The following is a 20145-nucleotide window of genomic DNA, read 5'->3' as shown; positions in this document are numbered from 1 at the left end:
CCTGATTCTGACATTCCAACAGTGAGTTCTCCCCCATCAGTTGCAGGTAGCAACTTTGTGCAGAGGCCTCTTTGCTATCCTCTGGCACCTTTGCAGGACAGACGACCCCACCAAAGACTCGTGTGGGCTACTTTGACCTTCTGCACATCAGAGCTAACAGCTTGTCCTAGAAACTCTTTCTTCAGAGGTCACCCACATTCTGAGGACAAACACAAATCATTCAAGCCTTCTGAGCCAGCAGCTGCTCCCTCCCTTGCCCTGCTGCCCTGTGGGTGCAGAAAGCTGGCAGGTCCAGCAGCAGCCTGGGCTCCGGCTCCCACTGGGGTGGGGGCTGAGGAGTGGCACTTCCAGCTCCAGGTCACCCTGGCTATGCAAGGGGACAGTGGCAGCAGCAGGAGTGGGGAAAGACTTGAAGTGGTACTCAAAGTGGTGAGTTTACTGCTTTCATTTCATCCATTTTTATTCTATGTTTTATTACAGTAAACCTGGGACAAGGTGGAGGAGAAGAGGTTTGAGAGAAATAGGCAGAGTTTACTGATACAGAACAAAGCAAAGGGCTACCCTGGGGAAGGATTGGCCTTGCCCTGGCATATGTGAAATGCCAGTCACAAGCCTCTGAAACTCTAATACATCATCACATCAGCAATCCCAGAACAGGGCTGGGACCCTACAAAAAATCCACCCTGCTGCCATCCCTCCTACAGCACCTGGTTCTGGCCCATGCCAGGAACTCTACCCTGCAGGTTAGCCTTTTGCTAAGAATGGAATTCTGACACAGAGAAAATTATTTTTGCATGAAGAACCAGAGAGGAAATCAGAGCCTATTGTGGGGATTTAGAAAGTGTCCCTCACCAGCTGAGCCGGTGCCCAGCAGGGCCCCTGGCAAGGGCAGCGGCGGGGCTGGTGCCAGGCTATGCCTCACACATTCCAGAGAATCAAAGCCCTGGAACCACCGAGTGTCCTGAACAGGGAGGGCCCAGCAGGATCATCAGTCCAGCTCCTGGCCCTGCACAGGACAACACAACAATCCCATCCTGGCTCCGTCCCATTGTCCAAACATTCCTGGAGCTCTGGCACGTTTGGGGCCATGACCACTGCCCTGGGGAGCCCGTTCAGTGCCCACCACCCTTTTCCTAATATCTAACCTAAACCTCCCCTGAAACAGCTCCAGCCATTCCTTCGAGTCCTGTCACTGGTCATGAGAGTGAAGAGATCAGTACCTGCCCCTCAAGAGGATGTCGAAGACCCCAATGAAGTCTGATCTCAGTCTCCTCCAGCTGAACAAACCAAGTGACTTCAGCCACTTCTATGGCCCCTCCACACCCTTCACCATCCTCAGAGCCCTGCTCTGGACACTCTCTACTACATTAATGCCTTTTTTATATTGTGGTGCCCAAAACTGCACACAGGACTCCAGGTGAGTCCACAACAATGTAGAGCAGAGCAGGACAATCAACTGCCTTTGACCAACCAGTGATGCTGTGCTTAATGCACCCCAAATTTCCATCCAACTCACTCTATTCCAGCCAGGCTTGTGGTACTAGAAAAGCACATCTCGTAGGCCTAAAAGCCTCTTTATTAGAATTTTATTTGACATGTACTGTAGAACAGCAATGGGAAAATTTAACATTTGGAGATAGTGACTGACCCCCACACAGAACAATTCAGGGACCTGTAACAACTCAAGTTTACAGAAGTGCTTCCCACTTACAGGAACAGTCAGCATGCAAATGTTATCAAAGTCATGTCACCAACATCATCAAACCCATTAGTACAGTGACCTGTGAACAGCTATCTCTTCTTAAGCTTCCCATACTGGGAAAAATCTGCTCTATATATAAAGAGCCAAGCCTTGCAAAATTCTCAGCAGTTTCTCATAATGGAATTCTTAAAACCCAAAGGAGAGGGTGAGTCACATACAGTACAGATGTTTACTGACACTCACCCAGGGAAATATAAAGCCATACACTTTAGTCCAGTTGCTTTCAGCAGAGCATTTAAGCACTTAAAACATGTACCAAATACCCTATTAAGCATTAAACTTTGTTTAAATAAGAGATTTGCCAAACAGACATTTTATACTGAATCAGGTCTCTATGTTCTACTGCAAGCCATCCACAAAAAGCAATAGTGTCAACCAAAAGCAAAGTACCCTGCCCCACCTAAATGAGGATGTGAGCTGTGCAGGAGTCATTTTCAGTTATGTTTTGCTTTGCTTTCCAACCTCCAGCTGCCTCCTAATGTCTGACACATCCATGGGGACCCGCACTGTTAGGCCATCCATTGACTTCTTAACACGCACCTGGCAGCCAAGGCGTGATCTGAGAAGAAAACATGAAGTGAGGCTCATTTGTTTCCCCAGAAAAGGGAGAAAATCCCCTCCCACACTAGGATGTCTGGTCCAAGATGGGTTTTCACTAAAGGTGCTATTAAAGATCTCCTGTGCCCTAAGAGAATGCAGCTCACAAGGCACCACTGTAATACAGAACAAGCCCTGTCCCCTTGGAAAGAGGTGCCATGTGCTGGGAACACGCCTCAGAGGCCTGAGGATCTGCTGTGACCAGCAGGGAGCCACCCTTACGTTTCTGTGAGTCCATACGCCAAGTCCAGCATGTCCAGCTCTTCATCTGAGATGGCATCGAGCTTTTGGAAGGTGTCCTTGTCAAAGATGAGGTGACAGGTGGAACAGGCTAGTGTCCCTTCGCATGCACCTGGTGGAGAAAAGAGCAAATCAGGAAAAACAACAGAGTGAGAGAGACCATCTTCAGAAACAGCATGAGAAAAGCTCCTTCAGCAGATCTGGAACACATCAAAAGAGATGCCAGAAAACACCACAGATGGATGCAGGTTTCAGCCTGCCTTTTCTCTGGGAGGATCACAGTCAGTTTTCCAACTTTCAAATTTCACATCAGCTCTAACAGCCAAACACACTGATAGAGGTTGCTGGAATGCCAGTGGTGACTGTGGAGTCACACTGCCATGTCAGCATGATGAGCAAGCAGCTTTTGGAAAGGGAAGTTTGCTTTATGCTCTCAGCAGAACAGTGGCATATGTACAGTTATTTGCATCATTCCCAAGTCTCCACTGGTCCTTAGAGCACACACACATATTCTTCTGCAACACCTACCAAATCCATCAATGGCCAAGTTTTGATTGACTACCACTTCCAGCAAACTCTCCCCTTCTTTGGCTGTGGTCGTAAGTCGCTCTCCATCCCGATTTATAAAATGCACCGTCACCTGACCTGAGGAGCTGTAAGACAAGTTTGCAAAAATCAGGAGTCCACCCTTTCCTGCACACCCACAGTTAAGATCTTGTGGCTGAGCACTAGAAATATGGCATGTGAAGCAAAACATGCATACAAACACTTTCTCCAAGGATTACACCATGAACCTCAGAAATTATTCAAATTATCAGTTCTCAGTGGCAGGCAAGTCTGAGTTGCCCCAAAATATTTCCCACTTTATCAAACATCCCTCAGAATAAATGTCTATCTGCACATGAAAAAGTGCAGGTGCTCTGCACCCACTGCCTCTGCTTGGGCAGGCTGACAAAAGAAGTGTGTTAGGCAGGCAAAGCATTTGCAAGTCCTGGGCCTGGGATGTTAATCCTGGCTACAGTGATGTAATAACAAGCAAAGTGCTCAGTATCAGGTACTAATACTGCAAGAAGGGCTGTTGTCATTCATGTTTTGTTTCCCCTTCCCAAAAGGATTACTTACGACTGTTCCTATTCTAATGCTTTTTCTTCCATGAAGTGCCCAATCCATTCCTGAACTCCATGACACAGAGCCTTCTTGTGACAAGACATGGCTATCACCAGCTTACAGAGCTCCCAGGCTGAGTAAAATCTCAAACTTTCTGTGACACTGAAAACTAGTGAAGGGGTTTCAAGGAAGTGGTTCTTCTCCCTGTCAATGTTTTCCCTATAAGATACTTTTCAAGGCCATACAAAGCAGCAAGATGCCTCCATGTTCTGCCAGAGAGAACTTCATAGTCAACAAACCAAATGGAAAGAAATCATTAGGATCATGAGCTGTCATAAATCCCACCAAGCAGGGTTATCAGTATGACTTTTCTGTGAGGTCATATAGCAAAATTGTTTATTGTATTTTCTGCGTGTTGGTTAGAACTTTTGCTCAATGCCCAGCAGATTAGTCTGACCCAGATGGTGCTCGTCCAGGAGATCTATAAATTTCTTTTGTTTTGCAATCTCCTTCTGAACTATCTCTAAAGAACAGAGAGCGGAAAGGCTGGCAGGGAGTCTGCAGCAGTTCCTCTGTGGAAATACAGAGGAGTGTGACGTGCCAGGCAACCCCTCATCAGCCTTCAGCACAGGAGCCAGTTGGCTTCTGCCCTCTGAAGATTTCTGTCTTGAGGAATGCCCAGCCTTCCCGGACTCCTCTGCCTCTCAGGGCTGCCTCCTGAGGGACTCTGCCAGCCAGGCCCCTCCACTCAACCAGCTCTGCCCTTTCAGGTGACCAGCCAGGAGCCCTCCACCCTGGCAGGGACCAGATGCATTTACAGGCCATTCCGAACTCGTGCTTCTGAGGAATTTTTGCCATAGAGCTCGACACAAGCTCCGTGTTCGTGACAGACCATGCATCCCATACCTAGCAGTCCAGCAAAGCCCAGCACAAGTCCCTGGTGCCAGAGCCAGGCAGGACACTGGAGCCTTGGTCCTGCACAGGCCATTGTACCCAGAGTCATCCCCAGCAGCCAAGCACCGAGCCAGATTCTCCACCTCCCTGCCCTCAACAGGCACCAGCTTGGCCACAGCCCATGAGTCTGCAGACACAGCCCCCTCCTGGCTCTGCCCCTACAGCAGGGGAACCAGAAACCCAAGAGAACCTGCAATTCCCAGAGTAACCCAGTGGTCCTCCTAGCTCTCCCACAGCAGGAACACAGCAGGCTGGTGGCCTGGCTGCCCAGCACACCTTGCCCACTGACCCCCTTCTCAGAAGATGGTGTCTAGGCCCCAGGGGCCAAAGGATTCTTATATCACGTTGTCACTGTCATGAGCTGGATCCAGGCCGCTGGCTGTGACCCTCCCAGCTCTGGGGCAGGGCAGGGAGCAACACCTCTCAGACAGGTCCCCACAGCTCCAGGACAGGGAGCAGCACCCCTTGGACCAGGTCCTGGCAGCACCTTTCTCCTCTAAGCATCTGCTCTCCACAGGTGGTGGCCTCGTCCACCACCTCCCACAGGCTGTGGCTGTGCTGGCCTCTCTCCTCTCCCTTTTGCCAGGCAAGGCAGGGGGTGCATGTCTGTCCCTTCAGACACAGCAAAGCAGGGCCAGCATCAGACTCACCTTGATTCCCTGGGGGTGTCCTGCAGCCTGTGTGTGGAGCTGAAGTCTCTTCCTGACCCCCACTTTGCTAGGCTGTGATGCTGGTCAGTCACCCCACCAGGATAAATAAAGCGAATTTTGCTGACATTCAGTCCACTTCGCAAAGGGTGCATGAGCCCCAGGATGCCTCGAGCTATCATGCTGCTTTGGGTCCCTGTGTCTCCCGGGCTGTTCGTTGCAAGGACAGCCAGATTAAAGACCTATAAGTAGAGCTGAGAGGGAGAAAAAAAAAGGAAAGAAAGAAAAAAATAAAAAAGTAGGACAGCCTCCCTGGGGGTGGAGGGAGGGAGGAAGGAGGGGAAGCAGGAAGGAAGGATGGACAAAAGGACTGTGCTTGGACCTTGCTACAGCCCAGCTCATCAGGGCATGGGTGAAGCACAGTAACATGAACACCACCTCTCTACATACCAGTCCCTGAGCAATGATCACTTTGTTCTGCATTAGACTTCCCTTTTAGGAACCAGAACAAAATCCAGTTTCAGAGGCAATATTCATTGTAATGTCTAATCATACAAGGGGTTATGAGCTGAGGGCTGGAAGAGGGCATCTGGAGTGCTAATGGTTGCTGCCTAGAGGACAGGGGCAGGCCAGTTCCTACAGCAATGGGACTTCTGAATTCTGCTCTTGACATGATAGCACCCAGCCACATCATTCCCTTCCCCAGTACTGCAGGGTCCCACCTCTAAAATGTGAATATTGACTTACTTCACATGATGGTGGTGAGAAGCAGCCACTTGATTCATTTGCCAAACTCTCTGCTGAAAAGTACCATAAAGGCACAAATAGGTATCATTCATTTCACACTAACTGATACTCCAGGCTAGTACACCTTCTGTAGAAGAAAATTCTTATTTATTCTCAGAAACATCATCACTGGTTTAGTCTACCCCACTCCACAGTAAATCAATTTGCCTGAGAGGACTCAAAATACAGAAACAAAGACTGTTTCTGTGGAGTTTGGGAACAGCTCTCATCTCAAGAGCCTGAATTGTCCCCAGTACCAAATTAACAGCTCATCATGCTTGGATATCTGCTTTAATCAAGTTTTTTAATGCATTAACATATTAGTAGCCAGTATAAGCAAAACCCTTAAATACTGGACTCTCTAATCAATCCGTACAGGGGAAACAAACTATAGCATGAGAACAGGATAGAAAATGTACCCCTCAACACATATACAGACACAGTGGATTCATAATTCTGAAGATAACTGGAAAGTTTTGGCTTTTCACCCCAAAATGAAAATTTTCCACCCAAAGCTTTCAGGCTGGAAGGGGATGCTTGAGTTTGCTGAAAAAAGCATCGAAGTCATTAAGGAATAGAAGTATTTTCCACAAGCTGGGAGGGAAATACATTCTTCAGTCCAGTAGTTTCAAAGGCAAGTGTTCAAGCATTCAAACACTTCTCAGCTGCAGTGGAGAGAAACCCATGGGCAACGCGAAAAGGATTAAAGAAATGTCTTTCTTCTGAGGAAATCGCGTTTCTAGAATTACCTGTCACTCTGCAACTGGTAGAGCAGCACGCAATTCTTTCTTTCCTCTTACTCAGGGCAGGCTGGGCAGTTGTGTTCCCATAACATGACATACACACACAGAAGGAACACACAAGGCTTGGCTGTGGAGGGACATGAGCCAAGATAATGTGGAGTTGTATTTGCAGGGCATCACTCACCAAAGCCTCACTTCTTCTGAACGTGGGTGACACTCAGCTCAGTATGGTAAGCTTGTCCACAGGCACTCACATTCTCACAGCACCCTCATGCCAGTCCCAGCTCATCCCACAACTGTTCGGTGTGTTTTCCTGCTGCAGGATTAGCCCCTCAGGTTTCATTCAGGCCAGCAGCTCTGAGCACACAGTGGGATGAACCACTGAGTATCACTAGGATTTTAGTCCAAAGTGCTACCCCAGGTCTAGTCAGTGAGAGATGCCACCTACGGAAAGGCATATCCCTCAGCAGCAGGGCAGTGGCACAATGCCAAAGCAGCAGGCATGGCTGCACATCATATGGCCCAAGCCATGCCCAGAATCATTGGGACTTTGCAATTCCACCTCTCAAAACCAGCTGATGTAAAAAAAAATCTTCATTTCAAATCACTTGTGGAATGTCCTTGGTAGGCTTCCCTGCCCATCTTGCCTGTATCCCAGAGCAGAGCTGGCAGTGAGGTCAGTGGTCTGTTCTAACCAGTGCCCCTGCTCTGTGGCCCTCACACTCAGGTAAGTTTTTGCAGGTGGTTTGCTCTCTCCTACAAGCTGCCCTGAATACTTCAGCCTTCAAACCCAAATTCCTGGACTGCATTTCACCCCTGAATTCAAAACCATTCTGTGTAGCCTCTGCAGCTGAGAGATTCTGACCAGTTCTGCCTTCATTTTTCAGGCACTACAGAGATGCAGCAGCCAGTTCAGCTCTGACTCTGTCATTTCCATGGAAGGAAAGCAAGGCTTGCCAAGAGAGACGCAAGGAATGGGGCCACAGCACATACAAACAAACCACAAAGCATCTTATCTCTCCAGCAAACCTTGAATTGAGACATAGACTGGATATATGCACAGCAGTTCCCACAGCAAGGACATTTGTGTGTTTGCTGGTGCTGACCTCTAACCTTGCCAGAAACTCTGAGCACAACAAGTGACAGGTCAATGCCATCTGATGGAGAAGAGGCCAATGGATAGAAGTCAGGTTTAAGCAGGGAGATGAGGTGCAGCAAAGGGGACTACTGTCCCCTGGTGAAAGTAAGAACAATCCCACTGCAGCAGGAGAGAATCAGGCCCTTATGGATTTTGGATAGCCTGCTCTAAGGTTTTAAATGCTGAGAAAAGGCAGAAGCAAGATCTCCTTTCCCCTCCATTCTATTTGGCAGCAAGCCTAGAATTAAATTCAGCCTTTCCAGAGTAAACTAGTGTCCATTTAGCCCAGGACACAAAAATAGAAAGCTTTGCAAATAACCACTCCTCTCACAAAAACCCCACCAACAAAAAACAACCCAATCAACTAACAAAACCAAATAAGCAAAAATTCCAGTGCTTTGAAAAAATTTCTTGAAGTGTTGCTTAACAGGTCAGCACATACTTTGTGAGCAGGCCAGACACAGCTGAAGATAGTCTTTAGCTCTGTTTCACATAAGGTTTGGCAGAAGCTAAGTTCCCAGCAGACCACATGGGCACATTTCCTCCCCTCCTCAGTCTCATGTCACCAGGCCATGCTCTGTCAGTGCAGTGGCTGTGCCTGTATGTCCAGCCATGTGTTGGCACATGCTGCAAAGGAAGTGGTTTTCTTGCTTGAAACACATTGTCCAGTACCTTCTGCCCCACACACCAAATAACTTGGCACTCCTCCCCCAGTCTACAGACACTCATGCAAATGTCCAAAACACGTCTGAGCTGCCATTAACTTCACCTCATCACCGACTTCTGTACAAGAAGTAAACACCAAAATCAGCAGTGCCCTGATCCAACCAGAAGTTACACAACAGCTTTGCAGCCCTCCACAGCCACAAGCACACTTGGACTTTGGAGATTCTTCCTCTGACTACTGTTAAGAGTTTCTTGCCAGCAAGCAGAGCTGCTCTGGCTCAGTCACTGCCCCTTTCTATTTAGCTAGAGGTAGCAGCAAGTCCATGCTGTTCCCATGAGTGAAGTCTCAGGGACTGTAGACAGAGCAGCAGGCACATAGACCCAGGAATAATGAAGGTTTCCAGAAGACAGCCTTCACTAATTGGAAAATCAAGAACAACCTTACTCCTCCCCTCTTACTGAGCCCACTCCTTCACAAATAGTCCTGCAGGGAAGCAGATACAGGCTGCTTGCTCACACAGAACTAAAGGACTGAACAAAACCAAAATCCCTCTTCCCCTTAGGTCTGACTAAACCCATAACAACCCATCAACCACCTTTCCTGTTCCAGAGCAAGTTCCTGATAAAAGTGAACAGGACAATTTGTGCTGGTTTGACTGTCTTCAAGCCCACAAGCCCAGGGACAGAGTGCTGCTGCTGCCTCAAAGCAATGCACTGAGCACAGGTCCAGGATAAACTGTTCAGTGGGCTCAGGTCACAGACACTGCATCAGAGGCTGGGGGCTTGTGGGGAAGACTGTAAACGTGCCTCAGTTTCTCTATCTCTCAAATAAGATCTCTCAAATCTACTGTTTTCCTGTTCTGACCTTTCTCTAGATGTTCAGCAACCTTCTGACAATGACACAAACAAAAGGAGCAAGGACCAGATTTTTTACATTGGAAGCAGGAGGGCAGAATTGCAATTAGAGATGGGCTAACACTACAACAAGCAAGCACAACAAGGGCTTCTGGACAGCAGCCACTTCCAGCAACACAGCTGCTGCCTGGCTGGGTGAAGGCCACTAAGAAGTTACAGTGCCCCAGCTAAGACCTTCACTTGCAGATGTTTCTCCTTCAAGCATCCAGTCAAGGATGCTTCAAAGAGAGATGAGAGTGCAATGCTGCTGTATGTATGGTACAGACAGTCTTTGCCATAACCTCCCAGCTAAAACATAGTGTATCTCCTACCCCCTTCAGTCAATCTTGATGACTCAAGATCAACCCTGGCTTGCATTTCTTTAAAGGATGATGCACAGCCACAGGGAATAGCAATCAGGGGTGCTTGTAATTTTTCAACTAGCTCAGCTCACCAGAAAGCTGTGTATCAACATCTGCTCAGAGCAAGTGCATTCTGGCCAGCAGATGGAGTACAGTCCCTTCCAGGAGCATCAGTTTTACTTTCTGCATTTTCAGCACTACTCCTCCTTGAACGTCTTCTCCTCATTCCACCCTTCACTTTTTGCTATAGTCACCTCATCCTGCCATCTATCCTGAAAAACTCCATCTTAAAATTACTAGTAATGTTCAGACACCCACCATCTGGCACTAGATGTTCATTTAGTCATTGTTCAGACATGGGGACCTGCTCCCTTGTCTACAAACCACACTTAGAGCTGCAAACCTGCAAGACAAAAAAACAGCCTCAGCATAACATTTCATGCATAGAAGCCCAGATGCTTTTTCACAGAATGCCTTGAGTTGGAAGTGACCTTAAAGATGATCTAGTCCAAATCCCCTGGCCACTGGCAGAGATGCCACTTCTAGGGCAGATTGCTTAGGGCCTCATCAAACCGGGCCTTGAGTATTTCTACAGATGGGGCATTTTCCTTACAGATAAGCTCTTATTCTGCAAGTGAGACATTTACATCGTATGTGGCATCAAGTTGCCTACGGGTATGGAGCAGTTCTACGTTGACATCAGTCACAGATGAACTCCACTGTTCTCTGCCAGTTGTCACCTGTTCTGATTACACCCTGCTATAACATGTCTGTATGTTACAGATATGGCTTGGCATGGCCAAGACTGAGTTATGCATATCTGCAAGGCTGGCATGGAATACAACAGTCCCATTGATTACACAGTGCAGAGAAGCCATACCTCAGGTGTTCTACACTTTCTCACTGGAGACAGTCAGCCTTTGCAGATGTTTAAGCTGCTGCCATACAACTGCCTAAAATTATCACACCTTACTTGTACATTGCATTATCAAGCTTTGGATGTTGGAGAAATGCTTATGCTTCCTCCAAACATATTAGCCTGAGCAAGCAACCAATAAGCTCCTCATCTACCTAGAGAAGTCCCTGCAGGACTTGTCTGCATCAAAATAAATCAGAATTTGGAGACCACACCCTTGCAGTTCCCTGCCTTAGAAAGAGCAAACAAGAGAAGAAAGAAGCAATTAGTCTTATTTCCTCAGTTACTGTGTCCTGCTCAGAGTCAGCATATCTTAGGCTAGTTGCATTAGTCCACCAAACAAACTGACTTCAATGAAAATTTTACACTTTGGCTTTTCTTTGAAGTTGTTAGTAAATTGCACTGTTTAATAAAGCAACACTGCAGAGCCTGCAAAAAGACAGTGTTTCTGGTCCCCTTCTCTTCTAAGAGCCTTTTATGCATTATTCTGCCCCTGCTCTACAGACAAAAGCAGATGGGGTCCAACATGCATAGGTATAGCTTAAACTGGACCTGAAACGTATCACAGACTAGCAAATCCAACAGAAGCTGTCCACACAAACTAGAGGTTAAATACAGATTTCTGATTCTAAACTACAAAACAGCTGACAACAGACTAGGAGAATAGGGTCGTTTGGATTTTAACAACATGGTCCCCTACAGAAGCAGCCTTGAGCCTTTAATGCTTTGCACTTTCCAAAGACAAACTGAATACAGATATACCTAAATGGAGACTTACTAAGCCTCTTAAGTCTCTCAGGTACTGCCCATTAAGAAGCAAGGGCAACAGAAAAAACCATGACCCCTACTTGTGAGATTAACCTTTCCAGAACAGTGCAATCCTCAAATGAAGGCTGCAGTAGCACTGAAGGAGACATGCAATTCCTCCAGTGTTCAGATTCTTTGAATCCTGGAAGGAAGAAAAAAAAAATCAAAAAAACCCAAGCACAAAACCACAACTCACCTATAGAAATCGGATCCAAGCCATGTCCAGTGGCGATCACAGAAGTCCCTATTGCTCCACACTTCACGTTTTGTTTATAGACAATTTCAGGCTTCTCCCCCAGCACCAGATCTCTGAGCACTAACATGTTCCAAAGAAATCTCCACCTTATCCTGCAGTGCAACACCATGAGGCAAAAGTTCTGCAAGGCCACTCTTCACAATCACAGAGCAAGATCACACAGTTCATCAGCAGAAGGCGGGCAGCAGCCCTGCTCTGCCACTGCCAGAGCCACTCCTGGGAAGCACAGGGAGAGACAGCCACGGCAGGACAGCTGCAAAGCAAACTGTGCTGAAACCCCCAGCACAGGCTGATGGCAGGACAGGCCCTGCATAATGTTGGAGTAGCAGCAGCACCAGGGCCCAGCCATCCTCTGCACACTGACCTGGGGGTGGAGACACATTTGGCACAGTGGGTGCTCACAACCAGCAGCTTCTCCATCTCCATCCAACCTGGCCATTTGCAAGTTCATTTATACTCAGTGCCTCCACAAAGAAATGTGAACTCCAGCATAGGTCCCAGTCAGACAGCTCAAAGGGATGGGGAGAGGGAAAGGGTTGTTATTCAAGCAGTTGCTTTGCAAGGTGCAAGTAAGAGCTCCTTATTTCCAAGAGCTACCAGGCTGACCTCTGAACACCACAGGGCAGACCTGCTCAGCTGACAGACCCCACACTAGGCTCAATACAAGCCTTAAGTAACCAGCCAGACACAATCTGCTGAATTTCTCTAAACTTTATTGGCACTTCAGGAAGAACAAGGTATAGATTTAAACAACTCCTCTGAACAGGAAAAAATGCCTTAATATCAAAGTTCTCTCTGTAGATAAGCACATGGACTCATGAATTACTTCACAACCTTAAGGAATTGATGTTTTATTATAATCCAGAAAAAACAATGGTCAAAAACCTTCAATATAATTTACAGCAACATAAAATAAGAAAAAATAAGGCAGGCAAACGTTTGATAAAGTACTTCCCTCCCCCCCATCCCCAAGAGGAGTAGTTATCCAATTAAACTGGAATATGGAGAGGAAGGAGAACTATTCACTATATTCTAACAAATAAAAAATGTGTCTACAGATCTCACCATAATACTGAAAGCTTCTTAGTTTTCTTGCAAAATATCATTTCTTTACAATACAGTATACATTTCCATGAGAAGGAGGACCATAAACATATCCTCCATCCCTTGACTAATATTTTCTAATTGTGCATAGCTAGAAGTATTGAAATCAAATATCATTAGATACCACTGGAATATAACACTGGTTAAGAAGGCAGGGCTGAAATAACTACAAAGAGTTAGGTGGACTCACTGGCACAAGCTGTTCTATTCCTATACTGGACCGTATGGAATTAGAATGTTTGAAAAACCCCTACAAACAGAAGTCATATCAACATCATAATACATGAGTTCAGCAGTGTTGTGTGACCCATCAAAGCAGAAAAGGTTTATTGGCTTATTATTTGAACACACACTCCAGGCACCATACATCAGCTTGCTAGGAAATTGTTAAAACGTAATAAAGGCTTTTCTCCCCCCAAATGCATCAACAGTCGCCATGGACAGAGCAGAAGTGCTGAGAACCAGCTTTAAAGCACCAAAACAGAAGTGTAAAGATTGTCCATTCCCCAGTAATGAGACTCACAGAGAGTGAGTGCAATCACCTTCAGTACAGAAATATACAAATCAGTTCTGACAATTTACTGTAATCTTTCATTTGTGGCTTTCAAAGTACTGAGGGATGTGTTCTTGGCCAACACAAGGCTCACCATGTCACGTGCCCCCCAAAAGCACAGTGTGTCCAGCAGAGAGCAGGGGGCTCCCCCATGACACACCTAGATCTTTAGGAGCACAGCTTAGCAAGTTGCTTCTAACACAGGTCAGTTGGTCTTTGTATGGATCTCCACACAGACTTGCATTGCTTCCAAAATACAAAATAATACAGCACTGGTGAGGTTGTTTCCAGCAACCCAAGGAATTCCTGGGGAAATACTGCAGTTTGTTAACACTATCACAAATATTTCTTTTTTGGCACAGTCCCCCTTTACCCTTTCCCATACAGCAGGGAGCTGAAAATGTTCCAGCTTTCAGGCATTTCCCTTCTATCACCATTAGCAGTGACATCAGACAAAGGGAGACTCCACAAAACTGAGCAAGGCACAAGATTTGGGATGATACTAGGCAAGAAAATAAATCACAGGCTAACCTGGTGACTTCCTTTAGGGACAGGTTAATCCAAGGAAGGTGAAGCAAAGGAGGACTTCACTTTGGGTGGAATCCATTATTAAGAGGCCTCTCCTGAAGGTTAACAGTTCCTTTTACCATGGACGAAGGCAAAAGCTGATTCGGCCCTGAGCATACATGGCTATTTCCTACCCATGAACGGCTGGGAGGATTCTGGGTAGCTACAGCATGGACAGCTTGGGTGATAGAGGTGATGCTTAGGACAGTAACTGGCACAAGCAGCTCTCAGGACCAGTCTCACAATCACTTGTGTCCCATTTCTAAGAGATAGCGCCTTCTGTTCTCAAAGCTACAACAGGGCAAAGCATCATTCTGGGGAAGGAAAAGTACTTGAGCCACAGATGTGGCAGAACACTAGTGAGGATTAAGGCATCAGCTGGGCAAGAGTCTCAGGATCCTCTCCCCTCAAATGCTGCTTGAAGCTGGGAAGACAGATGCAGTCTTGTACATGACCCCAATACGAGAGCAGTTTTTGGTCCCCAGCTGCTGATCACTTTTTATGATTGCATCTAGTTTAAACTAAAGGCATCTGAGCTACAGCAGATCCATACACAGTCATAAGGCACTGACGACTATGTGCTAAAAAGGCCTCTTATGGAAAAACCTGAAATCCTGTTCACATCACTAGAAAAGTATTGGTTCAGCAAGGGAAAACACAGCTATTGGAATTTTAGCCTTTTACGTTTCTACCTCCCACTTCAGGTTTTCATTGGCAAAACAAAAAAGGAAGGCTATGTACTTCAGCTATTTCTGCCTCACTGGTTACATTCAAGTCAGACAAATGATGGTGAACAAAGCCATTTACCAGAGACAAAAAGCAGGGAATTTGAGGCTCCAAACCACACTGCATCAGTGGAAATATTACAAATGCCTCCTCATAATTAAGAAATTCAAAGTTCCATCATCAAACAACAAAAGGTAATACCAGCAGGAACACCACAGAATCTGTTTGGTCTGCTTATGTTTGTAGGACAAAAGCTTTGGTTTCCTAGAAAGAAACTCCGTATTTTACCTCCAACCCTTCTTCCTAACCCCCTGTCTCCCCTTCTCAACTACATGATTCAGACCCTGCATTAAGTCAGAAATTCATACCCTGGCTATTGAGCTTAATCCTGAAACTTGTGCAGTTTAGTAGAAAGACACAGTGTCAGACTGTCAGGTCTTGACTGCACATAATGCAGCACAAGTACCTGCTGGCCTCCCCACCCACAAGGGAAGGAACAGCAACACAGCCACCTCAGTGAGCAACACCAAACCCTAAGAAGTGAGATTTAACCCCAAGTGAAACAATTTTAGATTAGCCCAAATACACGCTTGCTTTCCCAAGCCAGCCCAGGAAGATGTAAATACTATTCTTTCTTCTGTTGCTTAACTCCAGCATTTGCCCAAAACTTGGTAAAAAAGACCATGGTGACTCTTCTGTAGTGGTTCCAGCATAGCACAATTATGAGCAAATGATGGGAGAGGATGGGAAAGAGGGGAGAAGAGAGTGCAGGGCAGCAGGTGCAGGGAAGAGTTTACATGGACTCAAACTCATCAATGCGCTGCTTGGTGTTACCCTGCCGAATCTGACGGAGGGTCTTGTACTTGTCTCGGCCCAGACGCATGTTCTCAGCATGGATCATGTCATTTGCTGTCTTCTTGGTTTCATCCCGAGCATTTGCCAGCTCTGAGGAAAGAGCCTTCAGAGAAAGGGAAACAGACAGCAACAGGTTAACACAAGCCAGAGACTCAAAGCTGGACAAGGAGCTTTCTTCTGATCCTCCTGAAGACTCAGTATCAATTGAGACAGGAAACAGACAAACCAAGCATATTCAGTTCTGGATAACCTGCTCTAGCTGACTTTGCTTGAGCAAGGAAGTAGGACTAGATGACCGTTTGAAGGCCCCTCCATCCTAAACAGTTCCATTATTTTCTGGAAGCTGTTAATATTTCTTCCTAACATTTGAAGGTAGAAAACATCAGGCAATCTGTCATCCTACAAGCACAGGAAGAAGGACTGTCTTCCAATGTGTGTACTTTAGAATAGTCAAGTGGAGAGACCCCTAAAGACAACAGGCACATCTTGCAGAATCTGAGAAATTACTGACTTTCTACCAGAAAAGAAACTTGCTGCAGAAGATAAAGGGCACACCTGTCCCTCTGTATAACCATCACAGCACAATGGAGAACAAGCAAAGCCTGATGCAAGTTAGGCAGCACAACAAAATGCTTGGAATTGAACACCAGAACGGCGGAGTTCCTTACAAGCAGTACAGCAATACTGCTCTCTTCATGCTGAGCTCTAGTGGGCTACTCCCGGGTTTTAGCAATGCAACGCAGACACAAGAGTTAAAGACAGCTTTTGAAAGGAACCGGACCAAGTTCTTTGATTCGTTACAGCCAGGGCTATAAACAGCTGTCAAATGGCTGGCAATACTCACACAAAGCACACTAGGTCGGACAGATAGTGCTTCTTGGCACTGCTTCAAAATACTTCACTACTTCCAGGGAAATGGAAGTCAAGTGACAGGAGACAAGATCTGCCTTTCTACTCAATGGTTAAGCAGCTATTCTGGCAAGATCATGATCCTCTCTTCCCCACTTCTCCCTTTATTTTTTTAAATAACAGTAATACCTCCCAGCTGCAAGTAATGCAGACAAAAACAGAAGCAGCACTCAGACACTCACACTCTCTGCTGCCACCTTCTTACCTTCAGATGTTTCTGGACCCGCTCATTCTTCTCTGCCTCAGTGGTGCGCTCCTCCTCACTGCGGTCCTTGATGGTGGCCTCCGACCGCAGCTCAGCACTGGCCTCTGCTGCATTCTCATCCTGCTCATCATCATGCTCGTTCTCAGAGTGCATGGGTTCAGTGACGTGAGGGGTGCTCATGGCAGTCTTCAACTCCTCTTTGGTCTTCTCTAGGTCCTCCTGCACCATCTGTGCCTGCAGTAGGGCATGCCACATTGAGTCAGTCAATATAGTCCTGAGCGCCTGAGGCTTTTCACAGAAGCAGCACTTGGTGTTACAGGAAACCTTGCACTCAGAAAAGGTATGTTCCAAAGCTACTCAGCCACCATGATTTGCAAAGGTTTCTCCTGGGTAACACTTCAAAGATTCAAAGAATGGTTATGATAAATGGTCTAATTAGTCACAATATTGCTACATGGAGTAAGAATAAGGCACTCATTCCACCAAGAAAACCAAAGCTGGGTATTTACAACACCCTCAAGCTTGCAGATGTTCAGTCTAGTTGGAATCTAGTGCAGTAGTTTAGGTCACAACTCAGAATGAAGAGAGCAATTCCACAAAAAGTACTTCCATTTGCTCAGATTATGCTTTACCTTCTGCTGCCACTCCTGGGCTTCGCTTTCTTTCTTCTGCCTAGCCAGCTCCAGCTGTGTGATCCTAGCTGTGAGTTCTGCCATCTCACAAGCCTGCAGAAGAAAGGCTTTTAGTGAGAACGAAACCCAAGGCAGTTGCTAAATGAAGCATTTAGTCCAAGTCCTGAATAAAACCCCTAGACCTAGCATCTTTCCAGTAGGAAGAAAGCCTTCCCATTAACTTCAGTTCCACCAATACCTCCATGATGAAAAACTAAAAAAGCTTTGCATTTCATTTCAGGTTGGAGTTCTTTTGGTTGCTGGTTTTATCTTCTCCTCCAAGCAGAGGTACAGAACTCAATTCTTTGAATCCAAACCAGGGAAAGCAATTAGTGAGCTCTACACTAGTATCATTACATACAAAAAAGGACAAAAAGCACTACAAATCTACTGTACAAATACACTTGTATTTACATATATGATCTGGCTGAGGCCAAATATTAAAGCATCTAAGAATACAGTGCTTCCTCACTATATTCATAGCCTGATTTGCTTCAAGAGCTTAGACGCCTCCCCTTTCACTATCCTCCATATTTAATTTTCAGCTCACCGACTTACCAGCTGTTCCTGGGTCTTTTTTTGATCATGGGATGCTTTCAGTAGGGCCTCCTTTGCCTCTTCTGCTTCCCTACGTTCTTTAGCCAGTTTTTCTGCTTCCTCCAGAGCTCGTTTTCTCTCCTGTTCCAGCTCCATAGCTCTGCGGGTCTGTTCTTCCAGTTCTGAAAGAATAGGGGAGCACATTTCAAGACAGATCAAGTAAAGAATGGCAGTAAAAGAGGAAAACGCTCCCATGCCTACCTGGACAAGGGATTTCCTTCAGAGGAACAGGGAAAAGAAAGATGCAAGCAACTGTCCCCTTCCCTATCCTTCATACTGTAACTGGAGCTGAAAGACTAAGAGTCAAGCCTGTTCCAAGCCCACCTGATTTGTGGGGAAGCACTCATCCCAAAATTACATCCCCTTAAGGGCAAAGAAGCATCCAGCATTTCACCTGGGCAACACCACAGTAACGTTGGCCAAGCAATTAGATAGTAATCACAACACAGTACTGCCTGGCATGACCCCTGCAACACTTTTTGCCTCCTCCTCCTCCAGATATCCTGGGATAAAGCTTCCAGCCTGCACAGGAGCAAGAGCAAGGTACTCCCTCTATCGGAGAGGCATCCTGGCTGCTGCCTAATTCTTCATTGCAAATCCTTTATCAGCAACTGCACATAGAGGACTTAAATTCAGTTTCAGGAGGCTAAACCAGGACCATAACACCAGTTAGCACATAATACTGGAGACACACATGGCTCAGAGATGCTCGTAGCTGTACTGTTTGAACCCTTCTTACTCAGACTGTGTATCTAAGGAAATACTGCAAGATTTCATATTACCTTGCTGAGCTTTCTTGGTCTGCTCCTCAATTTGCTTGAGTCTCTCCATTAGCTCCTCCTTCTCACGTTCAATCTTCTCCTTTTCCTTTTCTGCCAACTCCCTCTTCTTCTTCTCATTCTCCAGCAGGGCTCTAGTGGTAGGAAGTCATAATGCAATTTCAAACTATCACCCAGATTGGTGCACTTCCTTGCAAAGCCATGAGCCCCCAAAAGATGTGCACTACACTACTCAGATGATGAGTTTTATCCCAGTTATGCCCCTTTATAGAAGGGCAAAAATAAAAACCTCTGCTGGCATTCATCTCAACAGTAAGTTCATAACAGCAGTGTTACGAAGGAAATCTCCATATATCAAGATATGTATGAGTCCCATCAAATGGGCAAACAAATCTTTAACTCCAAGAAAGTAATGAGAGCCACATTTGTGATGAGTGCCATTACCATCAACCCATTAGATCTACTAATGCAGAAAATCAATCTGCTCTACTTCTGGCTCAAGCAGATTAAGGCACTGCCAGCTATTTATCTAGCAGGTGATGCTACTTGTGCAGCAATCGATCAAGCCCAGGTTACTCAGAGCCCTACCAACCTCTCCATCTGTTTCTGATGCTTCTCTTCCCGAGCCTGTGCTTTCATCTGCTGCACTTCAATGGTGTCTGGTTTACGTCTGCGCATGTAGAGCTCATGGTTCCCCATGCAAAGGGCCAAGATTCGTTTGTTAATCCGTAACCGAGGGGCATAGAATACAAAGTCCTTGGGACAAGAAAAAGGGAGCATTAGACCTGTTCTTTCATCCTAGGCCCACCGTGTATGCAATATGCTCCAAAGCCCAGAGCCTTCTAGAATGGCTAGCCAGCTGTCCTTAGCATTGTCTAAATCATTCCTGGGAGCAGTTAGACACTTTCCTTTCATGAGTGGATTTCAACCTAACAAACACACACTGGGCAGAAGCATCCAGTGTATCATTCCAGTGTGCTGGGCTTCACCGTGACACATCTCCAGTGCCAAGCACACAGCAACAGGGTCACCGTCCCAGGGCTGGTTCACCAGGCACACCAAGACTGTGGCTTCTCCCACCTTTCTACCCACTTATTTATTCAGTGCCTGGTCACCCACATCAACTGTAACATCTTGTCTTATGCCAGAAAGGGTGTTAAAAATTACGACCAATGGATAATAACTTTGTTCTGTTAAAAAGGAGCAAAAGCATCAGAGAAATGCTTACAAGCAGCAATGCAACAAGAATGCCAAGGAGAACAGAAGGTACTGGCTAGTGCAAAGCATTTACATTCAATTTAAAT

The 20145-nt window shown here is 46.2% G+C and overlaps 2 protein-coding genes across 5 annotated transcripts in view; both read right to left on the bottom strand.

The window, feature by feature from the left end:
* Nucleotides 1-1576: 1576 nt before the first annotated feature.
* On the bottom strand, nt 1577-5747 carry LOC139678435 (adrenodoxin-like). Its single transcript, XM_071569266.1, has 4 exons — nt 5311-5747; nt 3128-3252; nt 2582-2711; nt 1577-2321 (listed from the first exon to the last, which is right to left on the bottom strand). Exons 1-4 carry the CDS (start codon nt 5487-5489, stop codon nt 2201-2203), a joined length of 555 nt encoding a protein of 184 aa, XP_071425367.1. The 5' UTR covers nt 5490-5747; the 3' UTR covers nt 1577-2200.
* Nucleotides 5748-15460: 9713 nt separating this feature from the next.
* Nucleotides 15461-20145, bottom strand: part of MSN (moesin) — a 38472-nt gene continuing 33787 nt past the window's right edge. For all 4 annotated transcript variants that reach the window (XM_071569810.1, XM_071569808.1, XM_071569809.1 and 1 more), the window contains exons 8-13: nt 19434-19597; nt 18845-18975; nt 18024-18184; nt 17427-17519; nt 16795-17028; nt 15461-15783 (exon numbers count right to left, since the gene is read on the bottom strand). In XM_071569810.1, coding sequence (XP_071425911.1) covers nt 15619-15783; nt 16795-17028; nt 17427-17519; nt 18024-18184; nt 18845-18975; nt 19434-19597 — 948 coding nt within the window. In that variant the 3' untranslated portion in view covers nt 15461-15618. The remainder of the gene's footprint in view (nt 15784-16794; nt 17029-17426; nt 17520-18023; nt 18185-18844; nt 18976-19433; nt 19598-20145) is intronic.

Source organism: Pithys albifrons, chromosome 14 (genome assembly GCF_047495875.1).
Source record: "Pithys albifrons albifrons isolate INPA30051 chromosome 14, PitAlb_v1, whole genome shotgun sequence".
NCBI classification, from domain to species: domain Eukaryota; kingdom Metazoa; phylum Chordata; class Aves; order Passeriformes; family Thamnophilidae; genus Pithys; species Pithys albifrons.
This window is presented reverse-complemented; position numbering and strand designations above follow the sequence as displayed.